The sequence below is a fragment of the Coffea arabica genome, chromosome 6e (assembly GCF_036785885.1).
Source record: "Coffea arabica cultivar ET-39 chromosome 6e, Coffea Arabica ET-39 HiFi, whole genome shotgun sequence".
Taxonomy (NCBI): domain Eukaryota; kingdom Viridiplantae; phylum Streptophyta; class Magnoliopsida; order Gentianales; family Rubiaceae; genus Coffea; species Coffea arabica.
In genome coordinates this window covers 18,676,324-18,701,021 of record NC_092321.1, presented here as the reverse complement: position 1 = coordinate 18,701,021, position 24,698 = coordinate 18,676,324, and the positions used below count along the sequence as shown (strand labels likewise).

The following is a 24,698-nucleotide window of genomic DNA, read 5'->3' as shown; positions in this document are numbered from 1 at the left end:
TTTAACCATTTTAATCAAGGAAAAATTATGGACACTGTGATCTTTAAAAGTACACAGCTCTATGGCCCGCTCTCCCCGCCCCGCCCCGCCCCACCCCGCTCCTCCCACTGGTGCCTTAATAAAAATTTGTTATATAATTTTATTATAGTTAAATTTTAGCAAATAATCAAGTACTAAAATATCAACACATCATCAAATTATTATTTATTGTAATTTCACAATTGAAACTTATAAAAACAATCAAACAAAAGTTATTTGAATACAATCCAACATGATGAAATAAAAACAACTAAAGTAGTCAAGTTTTCACTTTTGGCACAAATACAATCACTTATTCATTATTGTGCTTGAGTTTTTTTTTGAGGAAAAAATGCTATTATATTAAATGTAATTAGGAATTTAGTATAAATGTATTAGTAAATTTAATATAACTAATTAATAATTTCTATTAGTAGACATATATAATTAGTACTATAATTGATAATATCAATTATATTACATATACTAATATATATTATATAACACATAGAACTAATAATATTATTATTATAAGTTTACAACTAATTAAATTAAATATTATATTTATAATTATATACATATATATATTTATATTTATATTCTAAACGGGGAGGGCCCCAACTCCCGCCCCATTAGCCCCCCATGGGGCGGTGTGGCTGCGATTGCCATCTCTACACAGCTCTACTGGTCACTTATTTTTTTCAATCCATTATAAGTCTATCGTATTATCTTAACATTTAGGCGCTACTTGGATTGAGGGGATTGATTTTTTTATTTGAATTAAAATTTTAGAATGGAAAGGCCAGATAGATAGGGAAATGATATATTTATTTTGTTAAGTAATGATTTTCATCTAGAAGTAGGCAGAAATGGAGGGAAAGGTAATCGTATCTAATTAAATAATATAATTAAAAAAAAAAAGATTTTTCTCATCTTTTGACTTAATTGATACTTGTCTTTTCTCTTCCTTTCTTTTCCTTCCTCAAAATAAACAAAACTTCAATTCTTTCTTTTTGTTCCATCTTCAATTTAAACAAAATGGATGAAAAATTGCTTTTCTCCACAATTCTTTCTTTTCTTTTCCACAGTATCCTTTCCCTTCATTTTCTTCAACCCAAACGATGTCTAGTATTTTTACCCCTAAATTTTAGACACACACACCAATATTGGTAAGTAACAAAAAGTTTTAAATATATTTGTAACTTTCAAAATTACAGTGTCTGAGATATTGCTAAATCCTTTAACCAATTATATTTAGCTCTCCTAAAGGTAATTGATAAGCATGCCAAATCTATACTTGTTTATCTAAATATAGGCACTGTTTGGACAGTAGATTTAGTTTGCAATTTAACCTTTTAGAAAATAATTGTTTGGACTGGATAAAATAATCATTCCCCAATTTGACCCACATTGGATTCCTGGATGTCAGCAGCCTTTTGTACAAAATACTTACTACACAACAAATAATACGAGGGCCCGCACTCTTTCCAAATGTGAAGTAAAAGTAACCGTTGGTGGCAGAGTAAAGCCATTTACTCCTCAAAGAACCGACAGGCTTCACGTGTTCCTTTCCTCTCCCATATTTTGCCCATTTTCATCTAGCTCAGAACGGTCATCAAACTCCGACCACATCCAGCCAGGTATTTGAATTGTCGGCGAACATCAAACTCTTTCCAATTGTTGGCGAACATCAACTTCCCAATTTGAATTGCTTGCGTTTAAGAAGGTGGTGGGCTTTCATTCAGCTTCTCAATTGCAACACTCCAGCGGCGATTTGTACTTGCCACACTCCAGCGGTGATTCCGGCATGCTCTCCGGCAGGTATGTTCCTTCGATTTTCTGCCAACTACTTCTGATTAATTGTCATGCCTCAAACAGAAAAAGTGCCAAAATACTCTGCGTGGGAGTGATATGAATGTTTAACAGCTTAACTTTTAAATTAAGGCTAAAGATTAGAGACTCAAAAAATAAATATTGCGCATAAATGCCATGGGTAAAATAAATTTTTAGATTGGGGTATAACTCTATTAACCACCATATTAAAGGAAGGAGGTCAGGTTCCTCGTAATTTAAGGATGTCCATGAAATAGATTTAGTGCTATGAAATAGATTTAGTGATTCAAGTGAACTATAGATTGACAGAAGAGTAGAAAATATTGAACTCACAAAACAAAAATACAGAGAAAACAACTACAACACACATAGCACAAACAAAAATTTGAAGGAAAAAAAGATCCCCCAGTTATATATACTAAATACGGAGACTTCTGAAGTACAAACTTATTGTAATTGTTGTTGATTATAATATGAAGCATGTCAATCGCTAATTCTTCAAGAGGAAGCAGTGACACATTGGTTTAAGTAGTCTGGGACAGCTCAATCTGCCAAAATATGAAGGCAATCTCAAGATATCATATGAGTTAGCAGGATTCTAACCATCTATTAATGCAACTATTTGTTAACTTTATAATGGAACTTTTGTAAAGCCTCACAACATTCTATATGCATTGGAAGCTAATTGTAACCTATGCAATGTCTAGGTAATCAGAGAAACAGGCAAACAGAACAAAAAACATTTAAATACAAGAATTATTATCCTTAAGAGAGATTACCTCAGCAAGTAGGTCAGGGTCTAAAAAACAAGTAGATGTTTATCTTAAAAAAGTTCCTATCATTAATGTTTTGGCTGCCGTTGTTAATCTGAACAACAACGAAAATTGTAAACTATTGACTTTGGGTATCTGATGAATAATAATTTATATATGTCCAGCTGCTGCCACCTTATTTGTGTGCCGCTGTTAGCTCTTCGGTTATGACCGCTGACAAGAGGAAGAAGCCTTCTTGCGATTGTATGTCCTTCTTCCATGTTCATATGTATGGTCGAGTAAATTTCGCTCTTAATTGATTTAGTCTTACCAGTTATGTATCCTATTTTGTAGCCTCACCTGTTAGCTGTACTTCCGATTGCTCCTCCCATTCGTCAACAGCCTCTAACAACTACATCGACTGCCTGTCCACCTACATTGAGGCAAGTCAATTCGCAATGCAGAAAGCTTGACCTGATTTATCCCACTTATTATTTGTCGCTTTATTTTTTCCAAAGCACTTTAAAGTATTGTAGACATATCCGTTTCTGAAATACAGTTTTTTTTCCCACGTTTTTCAGCAAATGGCCTCCAGGATTCAATGGACCGATGCAATGGATGAAGCTTTCCTCATAGCCTATGTTAGTTTTAGGGAAAATAACTGGTGGGACAACAGGAAATCGCTAGAGACAAACTATGACCAGTTGGCAGCACATTTGGTGAGTAATGGAAGCTTGACCGTCACTGGCCAACAGCTGCAGACCAGATTCTATCACATCAAGAAGAAATGGGACCTATTCTGTAATCTGCGTGGGATATCATCAAAAGCAGAGACCGGGGTTGGGTGGAGTGAGGACACCTACTGCTTTACTGCTGATGATGAACATTGGGAAAACTTGGTCCAGGTATGGACTTGTAGCTGCCTTTATTTGTTAATTTACTTTCTTACGATGCGAATTGAATGCCTAGTGCTGCAATAGAGGAATTCCCATTTCTGGAATTTTGTTAATAGTTGCACTGTTTCGAATTCCCATTGCTGCTACTACTGCTATTTGTTATTTTACTTTTGGCGGATAGTACTAGTCTTGGTGAGGATAGTTTTTGCTATTAGCTGATTCGATGCTTAAGTAGATGTGTCTTGGTGATATTGGCTTGCTGAAATTTGGATTTCTGTTTGACTGTCTCCTTTAGAGCACTAGAACTGCATGAACTTGAGAGACAGATGGGGCATAACTGAAAAGTGTGAAAACTATATGCTATCAAGCATAACTAGGCTCACCAAGTAGTTGGTATTAACTGTGATAAAATCAAGCTACCATACACTACTGTAGGTGCTGGCTGCTACTACTTGTCTAAGAATTTCCAACTACTACTTGTTTTGAGACCACTACTTTGGACTGAATACTGCTGTCCATTCTTCCATCATTTGTGGCTTGAAATATGTGTTTCTCAATTGTATGAATGGTTCACTAGCCATATTGTTCATATGTGTTCACTTTGCTGCCTTACAATTAGTTTTAGTCTTTTATTATCTTGTGACAATAGTACGAAATGGATACTGGTAGTGGCTTTAATCAACACATTTGCTGGTTAAATTTTGCCAACTCGTATATTAACTGAAATGCACATCTATTGCATGTACGAACTACCTATTTCAGTAGTTAAGTAGTATTGCACGCCTCTTTCCTTTGTGCTGACTACAGATTTGCATTTCATTAGTCTAATGCGGCGTATGCTGAATTCAAAAAGGAGAACTCCTGCTACTGGTATGATCGACTGACACCATTACTGCTTGGAAGACACGCCACAGGCAGCCGTGCCCAATCGGCAAGCGAAGTAGTACCATCGGAACCACCTCGCCGTGAAAGGGCCAATACTTCTGCTAGGAGCCGGAAGGGAAAAGGTAAAGCCTCTATCTCGAGGGCTCCTAATCCGACAAACATGGGCGACCAAGGGGATGAAGATGACGTGTACTATGTGCCGCCAGTTCCAGGGGCAGTTGGAGGTAAAAGGTCAGCGTCAAGCCTAGGGACCAGCGGTGAACCGGAGGGAACTAGAGGGTCAAAATCTACAAGGTCATCTACAGGTCTTGAGGATGCTATTAGCAAAATTGGAAATTACTCCGACGTTGTACTTGAGGACAGACGGAGCAGGATGGAGTTCGAGTCCCTCTATAGCGTAATCCAGTGCCAGGATGTGATCAACACAATGGACATTCCGCCAGAATGGAGAATACACGCTAACTGTCATTATGCGAATTATGAAAAAGAGGGTGAGCGCGTTATATTCCTTCGGGCTTCTGCAACTGACCAGTACGGCTATATCCTTAAGTTGATGAAAGAGAAAGGCTTGGCTTGAGTTGTGTGGGCAGCTGAAAACTAACGTATTTCCAGAACTATTATATTATTATTGTATGTGTTGTTGCTGAAAATTAGTTACTTTTTACTCTTTACTTGTTGGAGTCAGTTACTCTTTGCTCTTTGGTGTGTATAAGCCTACCCCGCGTTGACTTTGAGAGTAGGCTTTCTGAGGACATATGAAAATAAAATATATGTATTGTCTTTGAGAGTCATGATGGGGATTTGTATCGTGGTTACAATTTCAGATTATTTTTACAGCTATTTATAAGTAAACCGCATTTGGTTATATTTTTATGTCAGATGTTTGTTGTGTTTCCTCTGGTTTTTGGTTTATATATTTTAGGGTGCAGTACAGGACATAAGCTCTTCATTCATCTCATATTTTTGTTTCAGTACCTATCTTCTTTGAGTCATGATGTATGGGACGGTTCTATTTGTTATGTAATCAATAAAATATGAATTGAATATAAAAACTACATATATATGTTGTAATTGTCAGTTTTGGAATGCAAATTTGATGAATTAAATAAAACATGAAGGATTAATTAGTTAATTCATCAAATAATGACAACTTTTTATTGGTCACTGCACTTTTTGGTTTGAAATCGAAATATGAGAAACTTGATCCAAAACAAAAAAATACCACGCCATTTTGTTATTTGCTTCGCTCTCAAGCATAACTCACAACAGTCACTTTGACAGGGGACTTCAAAGAACAAAGCAGAAATTAGATCTTGCAAATGCACTTTGTTATTTGGTGGGCCTTCAAAATGTTTAGATGCTTTACAAATTCCAAACGTGCTAAAGCAACGAGGTTACCACTAAGGATCAACTTCCACTATGCTTCAGCTTTGTTGCTGTGCCTATTTCCCTACGCCACTAATGCCTACTGCCCTTTGCAGTTTTTATACCCACAGAGAGGCAGTTCAAGTGTAAAATGTAATGCTTGAGCGTGGTGAAATAATTCGGACCTTGGGGCCAGGCTGAAATAATTAGTCCATGGGGCCAGGCTCCCTACCGCCAGGCGCCCTACCAAGCATGGAGATAGGTTTTGTATGCTAGTGATTTTTGCTTTTGCTCGTCCACAGAAGTCTGAAAAGTAGAAGTGTGATGGACTTGTATGTTTCCACTTGCAAATATTCAGGATGGATTTGAAATTACTCTGCAGGTATGCAGTAGCACATAAATACAGAGTACTATAGGGGCCACAAATTGCAGAAATGCATGTGCTAATCTGCATCCCAAGGCCTTAACCACCATAAAGTGGCAACTTGTGGGTGGAAGTTCTTATCGTAGTACGAAAACCCAAATGCATCGCAATGCAGATCAGCCATCCACCCCAATAAATATATCATACTACCTTAAGAACTTGCAGAATACCTCGCTACTCCTAAAATCACAAGAACGAAAAGTTCGAGGCACCTTACCAAGACGAATAGCCGGCAATTTCTTCTCCCAAAGTAGCGTTACAGTTGATTGTGTACGTGCTTCTCTGTGTGGGCAGAGAGTGTGGCAAAACGTTCTGTACGTGGTGTGCCAGTGGAAGTGAGGTAAGTAGTAGAGGTCTCTTTGTAATAGTGCAATCTAAATTCATTTCTGTGGTTATTTAGTTCTTGTATGGGAATCGTTTATACTCTCTGTTAATGCATTGTACGTGTATCGTGTAAAAGTGATTCATATTTTCATGTTCAAAGTGATATCAGAACAAAGTGGCAGTTATTTGAGGTATTACGATTCAAAAAGTGTCAGTTAGAAGTTATAGCTATGGCTGGATAATGAGATAGACCTTTTTGTGGTAGTACGAATCCAACTTTTAAATGCATAAATGTATTATAAATCCATAAATGTATATTTATATAAAAATATATAAATTATAAATCACAAATATATTAATTTATACATTTATATAATATTCATTTATAATTATATATATTTATACATTTATAAATATATTTATATTATATTAGAAGTGATATTGCCAAATACGTGCTATAAAAGTCATATTGCTAAGTATTCTATTTAAAAGTCATACTACTAATTTATACTCCATAAAGCTACTCTAGTTCTCTTAATTGGTTTGAGAGGATGATGAAGACTCTAACGGGACATGTCTGACCAATTACATACTTATTTAAAGCCATTTTATGTCTAGATTCCCGATATTTAATTTATTTCCATTAACACGTGTATTAACACATTTATGAAATTGGTTATACACATACGAACACGCTTATGTAAACATATATACAGATATATACTCAATTATCATGGCCTGGAACAACCGCCGTGGTGCTAGAGGACGCAATGCAAATCGCATGAGGCAAGACGAGGAAGATGAGGCCTTACTTCTTATCAGTGCCTCGTTAATGTTAATGCATCCGTCACTTGCACACGTGGATAATAATCAACCACTTCCGCAACATGATGGTTCCTTCACAGATAGGCAGTGGGTAGAACGCGTACTCTACGGTCATCATAGACGCTCAATAGATAACATGCGTATCACGGTTGATAATTTCTTGCTATTGTCCAATATCCTTGTCGAGAGACAGTACGTTCCACACAATTACCAACAGCGCGTGCCCATACAGGAGGCGCTTGCTATGACTTTAATGTTGGTCAGCCACAAGCATACGCACTGTGTGTTGGGTACTATTTTTGATCGATCCATCGAGACGATTAATCGAAATATAAAAAAGGTGCTCCGAGGCCTGTGTCTATTTGCAACTGAAATAATACGACCGGGTGACCAGACTGCAGTTCATCCACGAATTGCAAACTCAACTAATTTTTATCCATGGTTCAAGGTAATGTGGAAAGCATAAGTGATTTTTGGCTTGATGTAGTAAGACGATTCTAGAAAGTTGATTATATATATTTTTTACACATATTAGGATGCCGTGGGAGCGATGGATGGCACCCACATCTCAGCTTGTCCTCCGACAGGCGAGCAAATGGCATATACAAATCGGCACGGGTGGCAATCACAGAATGTTCTGGCAGTTTGTGATCATGACATGCGCTTCATCTATGTGTATGCTGGATGGGAGGGAAGTGCACACGATGCGCGAGTGTTGGAGTCAGCATTAGCATATCCGTCCCATTTTTCACTGCCGCAACCTGGTAAGTGATGGGTCCAATATTTCAAGTCAAGCATGTGCTACGCTTTATTACCACAACTCCTATTTTTTATCGCGTTTATTAATTAGAATAACTTTGTCAATTAGGGCAGTACTACTTAGTTGATGCGGCATACAAGAATGCTCCAGGTTTCATGCCCCCGTATAAGAACGTGGGGTCCGAATCTCCGGCAAAGGCCTTGTTCAATACTCGACATTCGCAACTTCGCAATATCATTGAGCGCACATTTGGTGTGCTTAAGAAAAGATTCAAATGGTTAAAGGGTCCGATAGATAATTTCTATATGAGCACTCAAATCAGTATAGTCATTGCTTGTTGTGCGTTGCACAACTTTTTAAGAATGCACCAACCAGAAGATGCCCATTTTCAACGGTTTGAATCAGAAGACGTGCACTTAAATGAAGAGCCAGAAATAGGCGGGCTAGTACCTCAGCCGTTCGCATTAAACGTATCTCCTGCAGAGCTGGCGGAATGGAAAGCTAAACGAGACTACATAGCGACTCAAATGTACGCAGCACGGGGGCGACGCCGCCGTTAGGTGTTCATCGCATTACAAAGGATTGTAATTGTCCAGGCAATTTATTTTCCCATGTGTAGAGTGTACTTAAAATGCCCTCGATTTCCAACTTCTAAATTAATCTGTACCGTTTGTGTATTAAGTATGCAATTGGTTTAGCGTAAACGTAGTATAAAGTCAAAATTTTCGAAGTCAAAGTCAAATTTTTCAAAGTCAAAGTCACCTGCTTAAATTCAACAATGAGCACCTGTCCAAACGCTAATTTACACGATTTACTTACTATCCAAACGCTTATTTCATATTTACGCAATCTTAAAAAGTAATCTAAAAAATATCTCAAATAACTTACAATCCAAACGGACCCATAGTATTTTATTGAATATTAAAAGACACTCAATGATATTTGTTGGGTATCCAAACCTGGTTTGGGTTCAGACCTTCTTTCCTTTTTTTTTTTTGGGAGACGACAATTGTAATATATCCTAATATATCCTATACTAGAAGGAAGGGGTGGATCTAAGGAGGTCCAGAAGTAACTCAGAGGGGACTGAACTACCATTGGACCAAACGAGTGCACTACGCACCTGCCTGGATTTTTTGAAACAAAATCTATAGTATAACGTGGTTCAGACCTTCTTTCTCAATTGAGAAATTTTATGCTAGTCATGATCAACTACTTAGTCATGCTTAGTAATTGATCCAAAACTAGTAAGAGAGCTCCACTTGGCTAGCTAAATGTCCCACTTGTCAAATCACATTCCACCTAAACAGAAAATGAAAATGACAATTGCCAATATTTTTAAGAATTATGAAGACCAAAAAAAATAAGAACTTTTCCCGAATCGAAAACTTAAATCCAGTAAAATGGTGCCCACAGAGTTCTATATCTTTCTCTCTCCCACGCACACTCTCTTCCTAAATTTTACCACTTTATTTTGATTTCTTTGTGATCAAAGAACCTAAAACAGCTTTGTAATATTGGACTTGTTTGGCACCCCTTTTTTTCCTTATTTTTATTAGACAAAATTTTCAACAATTTTACCCACAGGAACCCTTAAAAAACACACCAAATTTTTAAAATACATACTTCAAAATATCTAATACACACCTAATCCCTCTTCTGCCACCACCATTCCTAACCATTTGTACTTCCTCCACCATCGCCTCACCTTAGTCCACTGTCATTGCTCTGTCGCTGGTGCTGATCACCTAGGGATGGCAACAGAGTAGGTTTGAGGAGAGAGCATTGTCATACAACTCCCTCTAGGGGTGCAGAGAATTCGAGTAGCTTGAATCGAGCTCGCGAGTAGCTTGATTAGCTACTCGAATCGATCTCGAGCAAATTCGAGTTCGAGTCAATCTCGATCTACTTGCTACAGTAAACGAGCCGATCTCGAGTATTTAGGAATCAGAAATTCGAGCTCGACGAGTAGCTCGAGCTCGGTAGCACATATATATTGTATTTTAGTTTATATATCAATTTACTCTTTTAGGTTTGTTAGCTAGAATATTTACGGGCTTAAGCAGTTCCCTGCCAATTAGTAAACAAGGGTGAATAAGTAATTTTGGCTCGAGAATTCTGATGAAATGAGGAAAACTAAAAACGAAAAATGAAAAAGCTTCCGTCGAATTCATCCTTCACAGTTCTTTCTTCTTCTTCGTTCGGCCGTTCCTTCCTCTTCAGCCTCTCTCAAATCTCAATCTCTTATTCTTTGGCTCATCTCCTCAATTGTCACAACTCACAACTCACAAGGCAGTCGATCATCTAAGGCTTTAAACACTTCAGCAGTTTAGCTCAACATGGAGTAGGTAGCAGCGTGAGCACTGAGCAGCCGACCTTTGAGTGGGGGTTTCAAATCAAATCAAAACCCATCAATTTCAACAGCTGCATTTGACAAATTAAGGTACTTATTGTGCATTTGTGTAGTAATTATGTGCATTATGAGGTTAAATTTTATAAATGTAATATTAATTTTTAATCTCCAAATCCTAACCAAAAAAATTGGGGGCTGCAGCCTGCGATTCAATATTACATTCAATTTCCGTATCCCATTCCTTCTCCATTGCTGTACTGGAATTTTGAGGAGATGGAGGGCAGCTCGATTCCTTCAACAAGTGATTCGGTGGTTGGCGCCACAGCTCCAAGAATTGGTAAGTTTCTTGACATTGGCTCTAACATGTTTATGGGTTTTTCTTTGATGTGAAAATGCACTGATTTCAGAAATTTGCTTTAAGTTGGATTATTAAGTGTTAATTAGCTAGTATATTAATGAGATTAATGAGAATATTCAGTTATGTTCTCTGGAGAATAATTTTGATGCTAGCTTATGCAGTTAAACTAAAAGATCTTTTACTTGGGTCAATAACAGCATCAAAACAAGAGTTTCTCAATCGGAACTAAAACTAACCTTTCCTGGAAAACAAAACACTGCATGGAATAGGAAACTGTAGAAAAGGGGATACGTCATAAAGTACAAAAGTTTCTCAATCTGAAGACATATCAAAGCTTCTAATAGCCCCCTTTATGATTCCCAGCCGAATATATATGAAATCTTATCAAAACTTTCAGGCTTTATTGCTACAGTAGTGCTTGAAGTTTCATACAAATTCTTCTCGTTATATATGTTGATCTGCCTCTCAGCTTATCTATCTTTCTTACCAAAAGTATTGTGTGTTGATATGTCTTTGGATTTCTTTTGCTCCTTTTTCCTGCTGGTTTGAATCGTCAACTTATTCCCATGCCGATCTATATATAGGACTGAAAAGTAGCCAAGCTCCATCTTTCAGCTCTTCATATTAGTACTCCAATAAATCAGGCAAAGGATAGTCAACAAGGAGGTTGGCAAAATGGCAGAGGACTACTACTTAGAAAATTTATGCATCTAACCATAAACTATAAAAGCCATGATGGATGCTTTCAATATTTATCAGCAGTTGTTGAAGCCTTGATGATAGGGATTAGCGAGGCGTCAACTTCTTTCTCTTACCAATAATAATAAATGCATTTAAGTTTAATGTCAGCCAGCCCTTAACATTTTGAGTTTCAATTTGCTAAGTTCAGATCTAAATTTCCTTAACAGAATCCATAACTCTTTTTTATGTTTTCTTCTTCTCAACATCAGATCTGAATTTGCTATGAACTTTAGCCCTGATATGAATGTTTTTTGGAAGCTGTTTTCCAGATTTGGGTGCTTGTGTGTCATTTTCTATTTCTTCTAATGTCTGTTTGACTTGAATTTAATGCTCCGTGTCAAAATATTTGAAGTGTAACTCATTTTAATGTAAATGTTTATTTTTCTATTAAAGGCATGTCTATTAGTCCTCCCGAGGTTTCTTCAATACCACATGTGTCTGGGACCGATTCATCCACACCAGTCATGATTAACAGCCCAGTATTTGTAAGCCGTGATGCCTGTGATCCCACACAAGAGGGTGGTGAAACACAACAAGAGGGAACTGAAGACACCAATAGGCAGCAAGGAGATGAAGCTGAAGATGATGGTAAATTTCGAGTGCCTAAAAGGAATAAAACATCTGAGGCATGGGAAGACTTCGATGATTTGGAAGAAAATGGCATATATTATGCCATTTGTAAACATTGTAGTAAGAAACTGAATCGGGGAAAAACTAAACAAACCAGCAGTATGTGGAGGCATCGAGAAAACTGTTTCGTTAGAAAAGGCAAGCTTAGAAAGGCCGAGTAGCAAACAAAGATAAACTTTCAGCAAGCGAATGAGCGTTTTCCAACTGTACCATCATTGCACACTGGCAAATTCGATATGGAATCAATGAGAGAGGCTGTTGCACATTGGATCTTGATGCACGAGCATGCTTTCACAATTTTGGAGGAAAAGGGGTTCAACATAATGATGAAACGCGGCTGGCCGGAGTGGCAAAAGATTTCACGCATGACAGCTAAAAAAGATTGTACACAGGTGTACGAGATAGAGAAAAAGAAGTTGAAGAACTTGTTGAGGCATGTACAAAAAGTTAGCTTGACCACCGATATGTGGAAATCAAAGAATCAAAAAATTGAATACATGGTGGTGACCGGACATTGGATTGATGGAAATTGGAAGCTTCAGAAGAGAGTGTTAAATTTTGTTCATATTCGACCACCACGTCGAGGAGTTGAGATTTCGAATGCAGTTTTCAAGTGTGCAAAGGAATGGGGAATTGAGGGAAAAATTCACACTATTTCTGTGGACAATGCCTCAAACAATGATGTGACCGTGAGATTGTTGAAAGATGATTTCGGGAGATGCAAGAAGCTTTTGGGTGGAGGAAACTGTTTCATGTTCGTTGTTGCGCCCATATCTTGAACCTTATGGTTTAAGATGGCTTGAAGGATATAGTAGATATTTGTGAAAATATCCGAGATAGTGTGGATATTGTGAACAAGTCTGATGGTAGGGCATTGCTTTTTGCAGAAATTGCTCAACACCTACAAATTCCTGGAAAAAAATTGCTCCATGATTGTAGGACGAGATGGAATTCAACATATGAAATGTTGAATTGTGCTATAAAATATAAAGAGGTTTTTCCTCGTTTTCAAGTTCGAGAGCCCCTTTATGAGTCTTGTCCATCTTCAGAGGATTGGGAGAAGGTTGAGAAAGTTTGCACCATTTTAGAGAAGTTCTACACAGCCACACACATAATTTCGGGGAGTGAGTATCCAACTAGCAATCTATTCCTCCCTGAGATTCTAAAGGTGAAAAAACTCTTGGATGCACGAGTGAATGATGAAGATGATTTTGTCCGGGGTATGATTACAAGAATGAAGCTCAAGTTTGACAAATACTGGAAAGAGTGTAATTTATTGATGTCCATTGCAGCTATCTTGGATCCCAGACAGAAAATGCGAGCAATAGAGTTTGCCTTCCCTAAGATGTATTCGGCATATGAAGCTCAAGAGAATATCACATATGTTCGAAAAGCCATCTTTGAGCTTTATGACGAGTACGTTGCTATGGCTACAAGTGGAAGTGCAGGGACAGGTTGTTCATTAAATCCTACATCCGAAATAGTGTGTCCACCTCGAGCAAGTGCTGACTATTGGGATGATTTGGATGAGTATTGTGGTGAACTCGAATCCGATGAACCCCATAAGAGCGAGTTGGTGGATTACCTAGACAAGCCTCGCCAACTTCCTGGACAAAATCCGAAGGATTTCAACTGTTTAGATTGGTGGAAAATCAACCGATCAGCATACCCGGTACTCTCTCAGTTAGCGGCTGATGTATTGGCCATTCCTATCACTACCGTCGCATCTGAGGCCACCTTTAGTGCTGGAACTAGGGTGATTGATTCATACCGTGCTTCACTTGCTCCGGAGACAGTCCAGACGTTAATGTGTGCAGGCGATTGGTGTAGAAATTTACACGGGGTCAAAAAGAAATTGAAAGTAAGTTATATCTATATGAATTTGTTATTGCAGAGATAAATTAGTATTTATTAGTTTGTTTATTGATTTTAAAGTATTACATTATTTGCATTTCCACTGCCTAAATGCAGCCACAGAAAGCTCTCAAAGAATATGAGCTGCCCAATGCTTGAAGTTGTGTAAGGAGCTAGTACTTTGCTGAAAATCAGGTCCATCTTTTTGTGAATTCTCATTTTCTTATTCTTAATTTGCCATAAGTTGTGTTCAAATTTTAAATTTAAATTGTACATAAGTTGGTTGATTTGTCATTTGTGTATGGCTAGGTGTTGTAGATTGTACACCGAAGTTTGAAGATGCATAAGGAGCAAACAAGCTGTTTCATTTACCAGATTACAAACAAGAGCTTCTAAATGCTCATTAGACTCCAGAAAATTTCCCTAAGTTCTTCCTTTCAATTGGCTGCAGCACTCCTTTTTGTATTTTCGTGAAATTCTGATGAGTTTGAGAACAGGTTGTTGCTTATGTTTAATGCTGAAATGTTAATGTGGATCATGGCCACTTAGTTTCTGCATGCGTATGGTGTTTCTTTAGCCATTGTGTTTGTTCTTTTGTTTGTCATTGGTTTCTCGTTTGCGGAATTTCTGAATTTTGGAAGCTAGAATTCTTGAATCTTCAATCCTTATTAATCTTATTGATTCCCCTGGCATGTTGATTTCTCATCTGAGGTGACTGCTGCCCTTCGTATTACTGATGGTGCATTGGTGCTGGTTGATTGTATTGAGGGTGTGTGTTCGTGTGTTTTCTTTGCTTTTGACTGTATGTTTTCTGGAAAAATTGCCACTGGCATGAAGATTCCCCTGGGCATGTTGATTTCTCATCTGAGGTGACTGCTGCCCTTCGTATTACTGATGGTGCATTGGTGGTGGTTGATTGTATTGAGGATGTGTGTGTCTGTGTGTTTTCTTTACTTTTGGCCGTGTGTTTTCTGGAAAAAGTGCCACTGGCATGAAGGTTAGAATCATGGGTCCCAACTATGTTCCGGGAGAGAAAAAGGACTTGTATGTTATAATGTTAAGACTTAAGAATGTCTAAAGAATAGTTATTTGGATAGGTAAGAAGCAGGAAACAGTTGAGGATGTGCCATGGGGTAACACAGTTGCTATGGTTGGTTTGGATCAATTCATCACAGTTGCTATCATTGCTATGGTTGCTGTCTCCCCTGTCTGCGTGTTGCTGGGCAGAGTGCAGTGGAAGGTTGCATCTGATTCCCCAAGCTTGTTGAAGGTTTGAAACCTCTGCCGAAGGTTGTCTGTCCTCTGTATGCAATGGCATGCTTCTAAGTTTTGTCCATGTGGCTCCAAGACTTTAATTGGCTTCTAAGTTTTGTTTCTTTGAATTGATATTAATGTACTTTCATTCGAATGATTAGTGCAACTTAGTTTATTGTTTAGTACAAATTAGTAGTGTTGCATTTAAGATACAAAGACTAGATTCTTTAGATTTGCGCAGGAACCAGGATCAATTCGAGCTCGAGTACTCGACTTGATATCGAGCTCGAATGACATGTCGAGCTCGATCAAGTCGAGTTCGAGTCTGCATACACTCTCATCGAGTCGATCTCGATCTTTGGTTGTCGAGCTCGAGCTCGAGTGCGTCACTGCTCGAGCTCGACTCGGCTCGATTTCACCCCTAACTCCCCCTATCCCCGTCTCATTCCTCGTCCCCTCTTCCTGCAGGAACATGTGGGCACTTTTTTTTTTTTTTAAGAATGGGCTTGGATTCAATCCACTTAGGCTTCCCTCAAAATGTATCTTCCCAAGTGAATTAGTAGATTGAGAAAGCTCCGCCTAAAGAGTGCACAGTTCTGTCTCTAATAGAAGAAAGTTATCACTCGAGTCAAGTAGGCAAAGTCGACTATTCATCTTCACTTCCACATAAGTGCTAAAAATAGCCCTTAAGGGCAGACCAATCCCCAGGGGACTAAGCACATTCAATTATCTTTCAAAAAGCAACCTAGAATCCACGTTGAATATGTGGGGAAAAAATCTGCAAGTATACCAATGGGATGAATCAGAACTTCAAGATTAAAGCATTAGAACTACGAGAAATAACTTGACAAGAAAGATAAGAAATGAGGAAAACCATAGAAGAAAATTTAATTATAGTAGTCTCTTTATTATTAGATTCGACTAATGTTATCATTGTTACTATTACTACTAATAATAATAATATTTAATTAATACGGGCGAGGGGGCGGGGTTATGCTTTCATGCCACTCACTCCATTTAAGGTTGGCGAAGAAAAGTTTTCCCCCATTCTCACCTCACCCCCGGTGCCCTACCTTCCCTCGGAAGTGGGTATCCACGGATATTCGTTTTCATTACCATTCCTACGATCATTTTGCACATTCCTTTTCCCTCTCTTTCTTTCTCTCTCTCTCTTCTCTTCCATCCCTCCTCTTCTCTTCTTACCCCCTCCTTCTTTCCTTCCTCTCTCACCACCCTTTGGCTCCTCCTCCTCACCTCCTTCCCCTTCTCCTATCCCTTCTCTAGCTCTGAAAAAGGAGGAGGTTGGTTCAAATCTAGCAGAGGAAGGAGGCGAGGGGGGTAACGACGGGGTGGAAGAGGAGAAGGGGAAGAGAAAGGATGAGAAGTGATAGGGAAGGGGGAATAAGGAGGAGAAGGAGGAGGAGAGAGAGGGAGAGAAAAGGGGGAAAAAGGAAAAAGCTGTCGACAGCTGAGATCTAAGGTTGGAGTGGCAATGGTGGTAGGGAAGCAAAAGAGAGGAAAGAAATGGGAAGAAATGAAAGAAAAAGAAGAGAAAAAGAAAAGAAAAGAAATAAATTTTTAGTTTATTTTTTCAGATCCTCATATACATAAGAATTTTCATAAATTATACAATAAGTTACAGTAAAATTTTATACAAACACCAAAAAATTCACCATCCAAATGAACCAATTGTTTTCATTCTCTTCTCAAATTAGTATGCAAATATCTCTTTGTTTTACATGATTTGTAGGTCAAATTTCTTCTCTTAGGAATTCAATCTAACTTATTATTGGTATAAATTATTGGTGTAAAAAATTTACTTGTAAATTTTTTAATCTCAGAGTACTACCAAGCATAATTACCGAACAGCAAAGAAAGAGTAAGTCCAAATAAGTTCCAGAATGGTATTTTTATTTTTGTTGGAAGATACCAACAAAAATACATAATTTTGATATGACTACCTATCCCTTTAAGGGAGATATAGAGCTCTACAACTCTTGAACTCAATCACTTTGAAACTCAAGAAAAGAATGATGAAAGAAAAGCTAAACAAAGTTGATGTTGGAAATTGAAGTTCTATCTGTCAATCAGCAATGGGCCTAGCTACTTTGAGTTTGATAAAAGGGATAATTGCAGAAACCTCCCCTGAGATTTCTGACATTTGCACTGACCTCCCCTATCAATTTTGAAATTGCATTAACCTCCCCTAGAAAAAGTTGTAACTAATTTAAAAGGTAAAAGTGTGTGAAATTACTAGAGCACCCCTATTGGATTTGACTTTACCAGATGAAAGATTTGAGTACTTTCATCAAAACCAATGTTTAATTTGTTAAACAAATTAAACTAATCAAACTATTTCTGCATAGTTAAATTAATTAACTAATTAACTAATTATCTAATTAACTAATTTCTATTTTATCTAATTAACTAATTAACTAATTAATTAATTATCTAATTATCTAATTATCTAATTAATTAATTATCTAATTAACTAATTAACTAATCAAACTATTTCTTCATAGTTAAACTAATAACTAATTATCTAATTGTTAATAGTTATTAACTAATCAAACTATTTCTGCATAGTTAAACTAATTAACTATTAACTAATTATCTAATTAACTATTAACTAATTAACTAATTAATTAATTTCTATTTATCTAATTAACTAATTAAATAATTATCTAATTAACTAAAGCTGTTGTCTGTCCAAAACTAACAAACTATTTGCATGTTAAACTAATTAACTAATTAACTGCTTAACTAATTAACTAACTAATTATCTAATTAATTAACTAATTAACTAATTTTTGTTTATCTAATTAACTAATTGTCTAATTATCTAATTAACTAAAACTGTTGTCTATCCGAAACTAATAAACTATTTGCATGTTAAACTAATTAACTAATTAATTGCTTAACTAATTAACTAACTAATTATCTAATTAATTAATTAACTAATTAACTAATTTCTATTTATCTAATTTACTAATTATCTAATTAACTAATTAACTAAAACTGTTGTTTGTCTGAAACTAACAAACTATTTGCATGTTAAATTAATTAACTGCTTAACTAATTAACTAACTAACTGATTAATAGACTATTTGCATGTTAAACTATATGCAGTACGCATTACCTATTTAAAGTATCGGCTCTTTATGGGTATTTTACTTTCAAACATTTAATTTATGATAAAAATATCAATATTTGTAAGTAAAATTCAAAAAGTGTTACAAAAAAGATCAATATTCTTACTTTCAAATATTTAATTTATGGCCCTATACCCCTCTCTTTTTGTAAGAATATTACTGTAACACTTTTTGAATTTTACTTACAAACATTGATGTTTTTATCATAAATTAAATGTTTGAAAGTAAAATACCCATAAAGAGCCGATACTTTAAATAGGTAATGCGTACTGCATATAGTTTAACATGCAAATAGTCTGTTAATCAGTTAGTTAGTTAATTAGTTTAACATGCAAATAGTTTGTTAGTTTCAGACAAACAACAGCTTTAGTTAATTAGTAAATTAGATAAATAGAAATTAGTTAATTAGTTAATTAATTAATTAGATAATTAGTTAATTAGTTAATAGTTAATTAGATAATTAGTTAATAGTTAATTAGCTTAACTATTAACTAATTAGATAATTAGTTAAGCAATTGTCAAGCAAATAATAATTGTCAAGCAAGATGAGGGCAAATTTGGAAGAAATGTTTTATCTCACTTCTACAAATAATTTTTTAATGGGACATCAAGCTATTAGGGAGGTTTCTGCAACGAATTGTTACTGTTCAGGGGAGGTGAATGCAATTTCTAAACCTAGAGGGGAGGTCAGTGCAAATGTCAGAAATCTCAGGGGAGGTTTTTGCAATTATCCCTTGATAAAATGAATCCTCCTCATTTGATCCTTGCGCTCAGAAGATCAGCATTTGGTGTGAACGTTAGTCTTTTGGCTTGGGAAGAGGATGAGGAGAAAGATTTGATATTAACTTTAATAGTGGGCGTGTTAAAAGAGATTTTGAAATTTACTTGAACAAAGAGAGGGAAAGTAAATAAAAATTAGTTGAAAATTTTCTTTTTTTTATGTTTAGGATTTACTAGCACATTAAAAGCAGTTGTATCATAAAAAAATTCATTATCTATTTTCCTAATTCTATATTTTATCTAAGTAGAGTGTGATTTGACAAAGTACTTAGATGGTCAAGTGGAATTCTCTCATTGATTTTTAATCAACTACTAAGTATATCAAATAGTTGATCTTGACTGACATTAAATTTCTCTTTTTAAATACTACGATGTTCATGTTTTTTATTTAGATTAATCTTTCTTACACTGACAGTGTATATACTATCAGCGTTAGATGAATGATAACTATGTAAAATTTGAATTTGAAATTCAACTTTTGCACACATGTCATGAATCCAACGATGATAATGTATACACTGTCAGTGTAGGAAAAATTTACTCTTTTTATTTATCTGGGCGTTTGAACCTGGGTTTAGTAAATTTTTTTTTTTGAAGGAAGGATTTAGTAAATTCAAACCCTTCTATCTACCCATTGTCACACCTAATTTATGATAACTACATATTTCAATGTATGTCCTCCACGAGTGGCAAAAACACCTATTGATGGGAGTGATGGTGTGAATCCCTTTTTAGTAGATTAATTTTGCCTCTTTTAGTCATTTGTATTATAGAGAATTGGTGGTCAATGTGCGTTTGAATACAGTATTATTTGAAATAATTATTACAGCATTTTTTGTGATATGATATATGTAAAACAAAAAAATAGTTGAGAATATAAAAAAGATGAATTTGAAAATGTATTTATGATACAAGCAGAGCATTATTTGAAAAAATTTAGCTATCCAAATACTTTTGGTGGAGTTTGTGGAGTGTCCAAACTTAGGAAGGAGAGCACCCTACGCCAAATCCAAGCTTTTTAAAAGGTTGATAGGAAAAATTAATATAAATTTTGCGTTGGACATATACAATAATATTTTTCACTTCTAATACTCCATGAGATTTAGCTTTAAAATATTCCAAAGAGATTCTGCAAGAACATATTATCACACATGAGTTGAATTGAAAAAACAGCTAACGAAATCTGGTTAGAATATGCCTTTCGTAACATTTCTTTATTTCCTTTTCCTTGATGTATATTTCCAAAGTCTCATGAGTTCATGGTTGAAAAATGGAGATTGAAGCTTGAAGAAATGAATGCTTGAATAAATAAAACAAAGGATCTTAAAGCAGACGTTACTTTCTCAAAACTACCAAGCAGCAACTCATTTAGTAAGCTGTCTTCGTCAACTCTTCTTGGGATCCTTGGGGCCTCCAGTTGGTTCTTCACCTTGCCCAGCAAGTCCAGGGTATGATGGTGGTCACTACGAATGGCAACGGGGGCGGGCCGGGGGAAATGAAGGGTTCGGCTCCATACTGGTTAACCGGGCAACGAGCTCATTTTTGAGCAACCACTAGGAAGTCTCCATTGAAAACTCTTTTAGCGCCCGCTTTCCTTCCCCGTTTGAAAAAATATATATATATATATATATGTACATAATTATATATATATATAATGATATTATCAATTATACTACTAATTATACATGTCTATTAATAAAATTTATTAATTATTTATATTAAATTTATTGATACATTTATGTTAAATTCCTAACTACACTTAATACAATAACACTTTTTTCTAAAAAAAAATGCAATAATAATTTAGTGATTGTATTTGTATCAAAAGTGAAAACTTGATTATTTTAGTTATATTTGTTTTATCATATTAGATTGTATTCAAATGACCTTTGTTTAATTATTTTTATGAACTTCAATTATGAAATTACAATGAATAATAATTTGGTGATGTGTTGATTTTTTAATACTTGATTATTTGCTCAAATTTAATTATAATGAAATTATATAATAAAATTTCTTTAACCCCACAGGTATCCCCGCGAAAGAAGCAGGGCGGGGGCAGGGGGAATTAAAATGCAACGGGACAGGGATTGGGGGAGGGGTCCCCCGCCCCATTGACACCCCTAGTGGTCACTTGGATTGGGTGCAAGCAAAAAAGCTTTTAATTTGTGTCAAAAGTGAGACTTAGGGCAGGTCAACCGTTCTTAAACGATATAATTCTTGTAAAATTTCACAATATATATACAATTATTATGCACGAGAGTCATATGAATAATAATAAAATATTATATATTTTTTATAAAGATGTATAAATATTTAAAAAGGAATTATAATTTATACAAATAATGTTACATTGCGTGAATGATTGACTTGACAACCGTAGCTGTCTCAATTCCGTTGAAAGTGTCTATGCTTAAGACCAAACCAAACAAAATATATCTTCCCACGCGTTGCTGATGAATCATGATTGAACAAGTTCGGAGCCAATAATTTGTAGCTTCTTAACTATTCCAACAAATGACTAAATTAAGAGCATAGAAATTTTCTTCTCAATATAACATTAGATGGGTAAATGGTTTAGAAAAGGAGATAATTTTGAGAGCAAACTAAATAAGTTCTTGGACGTTTGATTAACTCTCATGAAAACATTTAGGTCGTGTTTGTTTGCTAAGAAAACTGTGAGAAAATGAAAAAAAGTCAGTTATTTTTTCTTTTATAGTAGTATATGCAAGAAAATTAGAAAGTTTCCCTCCACTTTCTCTTAAACTTCTTTTCCTTGGTAACCAACCGTGTACGGCCAAATTTTTTTTTTTTTGTATTTTCCTTCATCTCATTTTCTCACACGGGTTTGCCTCTATTCAAACTAAGTTAAAAACAAAGAGATATTCAAACATAATTTGATTTTACTACTTATTTACCATATCTTTTAGTCACATAATTATTTTTGAAGTTTTTCTATTGGGCACCTATTAACAAATCTAAATCACACCCAATTTATAATGCACACACTAATAATAATTATTATTATTTTTCTTTATATTTATACACTTTCTCTAACTAAATTTATCTTTTTAAAAATTCTAATAAGTGTCCACTGACCACTCATTAGACAGAAAAAACTCAGAACTGACAGGTGACTACTTACCTCAATATCCTTGATTAAGTGAGCCCAAGAAAGAATTACAACTTGTGAAAGAATGATGGAATGGAATTAGAGTAAATCTTTTCTACACTGACGGTATATACACTATCAGCGTTGGATTCATGACATGTGTGCAAAAGTTGAATTTTAAATTCAAATTTTGCATAGTTGTCATTCATCCACACTATCACTATCAGTATAGGAAAGATTAATCCATGGAATTATAGGGAAAGAGAAAAGGGCAATTTCAAACCAAAAAATGTTAATTAAGAAAAGGAGGAGTAATTGCGTAGCAAAATGAAACTGGCAACTTGAAGGAGGAGGATGAAAAAAGCAACAAATGTAACCCGCGCAGACCCTAATCCAAAGTCCAAACCGCGTTTTCCTGATTTCATTCCTCCACAGTCTACACTGCATTAATTTCTTTTACTTCTTTCCATCATCTTCCCCACGGGTATCCATTTCGTCCTTTTGATTCGTGACAATCTCCCCTCACCCACCTAACCCGGCCAAAACCCACCTCTGAAAATCTCTCAATCCACCTTTTATCCACAGAAAATTACGTCAAAACCCCAAAAAGTAGGAGAGAGAGAAAAGCAATAATTGTGTTGTCTGGTAGCACTGGAGCAGCACTATAGGCAGGGAGGAAGAAGCACCGAAAGATACTACTTTTGTTACTTTTTGTATACTTGTAAAACAGGCCAAATTTTATTGTCTCCATCTCTATTAATTCTTTGATTTCAAACTGAAAAATCCTATCCCTATTTGATTGGCAAGCAAGTTTTGAAAAATATGGGCTGTTCTGCTTCTATTCCCCAAGCTTTTATGTCAAGAGATCAGCCTCAGCAAAATCAGTCCTCAAATTTTTCATCTTCCTCACTTTCTCAATCACCTCATTCTAATTTCTCTTCTTCAACCCCGGTTTCAAGAACTCTCTCCCTTCCCACCCCATTGGTCCACCATCTTCCTCTTTGCAAAGGGGATACTAACCATTTGGTTTCTCTCACATCAACCACCTATGGTTCTCTAGTCCTTGTTGACCCTCCAAAGCCTAATTTTGATGCTGAAGATTTTGTGAATTCGACGGTGACTGCCCAGATTGTTAAACCTCCAAATGTAAATGATTCTGGTGACCCTTTATCCCCTGACTCGGTTATCAACACTTGGGAGCTCATGGAAGGCCTCGACGAGTTAGATTTTGATGTGGTTGATCCTCCTGGTGAATCCCCTAAAACGCCCATTCTGTATAGCAAGTCTAAGACTTTTGATTTGGGGTCTATGAGGAAAGATTTTGATGCAAATGAGTTGGAAAGGAGTTATGAGTTTGTTGAGCATTCGGATTCCAAGCCCTTGTGGCAGCATTTGTCTGAGGAGTCTTTGCTGGCTAAGTTAGACCCCAATGTGGTTTCTAGTTATCGAAAAGCGTTATTGAGTAAACAATTTGGGGGAAAAGAAGCAAAAGAGTGGTCGAAATCTGGAAAGATTCAGCCTATTGGGTCACCTAATAGTACTTCATTCTGTTCCAAAAGGAGTGATATTTATTTGTCAGGAGCTGAGGATAGGGTTGTGTTGTACTATACTAGTTTGAGAGGGATTAGGAAGACTTATGAAGAATGCTGCACTGTTAGAATGATTTTTAGGGGGTTTAGAGTGTGTGTTGATGAAAGAGATATGTCAATGGATTCTTCGTATAGGAAGGAGTTGCAAAGTCTGCTGGGAGGGAAGACAGTGACCTTGCCCCAAGTGTTTATTAAGGGAATGTACATTGGTGGAGCAGAGGAAATTAAGGAACTTCATGAGGAAGGGGAACTGGCTGTTCTTTTGGATGGTATTCCGGTGAAGGATTCTCGTTTTGTCTGCGAGAGCTGTGGAGATGCAAGATTTGTACCGTGTTCAACTTGTAATGGAAGTCGGAAGATCTTTGAAGAGGAGGAAGGAAAATTGAGAAGGTGTTTTGATTGTAATGAGAACGGGTTGGTTAGGTGCCCCAGCTGCTGTCCTTGAATGCTACATATGCCCGATGTCGCCTGTCGTATTTGTTATGAGGTCATTTAGACAATTGTCCTGCTAATGAATTGTATGTATATCTGTCATTGGAGGATTTGTTCTAGAATTGTTTCTTTTTTAGCTGTCTATATTGTTTAGCTGTTGGGTATTCTTGTTCATTGCCTCTGTGAACTGTGTTATTTATTAAATAAAGACACAACCTTGTTCGCTTCTCTTTTCCATTTTTTTTTGCTTTATTGAGAAGGTTAATGTTGCTTTAAAATGTTATTTCACTCTGAGATGTGGAATAGTTTAGTCGGAAAAATTAGCAAGCAAATGAGCATTGGTATCATGCTGCAATTTCAA

General features: G+C 36.1%; 4 protein-coding genes and 1 long non-coding RNA gene across 5 annotated transcripts; all 5 read left to right on the top strand.

The window, feature by feature from the left end:
* The first annotated feature begins 1,537 nt into the window (after positions 1-1,537).
* Positions 1,538-5,249, top strand: LOC113694476 (uncharacterized). The gene is made up of 5 exons (XM_027213290.2): positions 1,538-1,839; positions 2,789-2,867; positions 2,958-3,046; positions 3,185-3,508; positions 4,323-5,249. Exons 2-5 carry the CDS (start codon positions 2,831-2,833, stop codon positions 4,959-4,961), a joined length of 1,089 nt encoding a protein of 362 aa, XP_027069091.1. The 5' UTR covers positions 1,538-1,839; positions 2,789-2,830; the 3' UTR covers positions 4,962-5,249.
* Positions 5,250-7,230: 1,981 nt separating this feature from the next.
* On the top strand, positions 7,231-8,642 carry LOC113696510 (uncharacterized). Its single transcript, XM_027215914.2, has 3 exons — positions 7,231-7,770; positions 7,858-8,086; positions 8,191-8,642. Exons 1-3 carry the CDS (start codon positions 7,231-7,233, stop codon positions 8,640-8,642), a joined length of 1,221 nt encoding a protein of 406 aa, XP_027071715.2.
* Positions 8,643-10,250: 1,608 nt separating this feature from the next.
* On the top strand, positions 10,251-12,693 carry LOC140010030 (uncharacterized). The gene is made up of 3 exons (XR_011817288.1): positions 10,251-10,525; positions 10,637-10,772; positions 11,928-12,693. It is a non-coding gene; the product is annotated as an uncharacterized lncRNA (long non-coding RNA).
* Positions 12,694-13,063: 370 nt separating this feature from the next.
* Positions 13,064-14,577, top strand: LOC140010016 (zinc finger BED domain-containing protein RICESLEEPER 3-like). The gene is made up of 3 exons (XM_072056398.1): positions 13,064-14,025; positions 14,136-14,213; positions 14,328-14,577. The coding sequence occupies exons 1-2, from the start codon at positions 13,129-13,131 to the stop codon at positions 14,175-14,177; spliced, it is 939 nt and encodes a 312-aa protein (XP_071912499.1). The 5' UTR covers positions 13,064-13,128; the 3' UTR covers positions 14,178-14,213; positions 14,328-14,577.
* An 8,128-nt stretch (positions 14,578-22,705) lies between these two features.
* On the top strand, positions 22,706-24,563 carry LOC113694660 (uncharacterized protein At3g28850-like). The gene has a single exon (XM_027213516.2). The coding sequence runs from the start codon at positions 23,139-23,141 to the stop codon at positions 24,348-24,350; it is 1,212 nt and encodes a 403-aa protein (XP_027069317.1). The 5' UTR covers positions 22,706-23,138; the 3' UTR covers positions 24,351-24,563.
* The last annotated feature ends 135 nt before the right edge of the window (positions 24,564-24,698 follow it).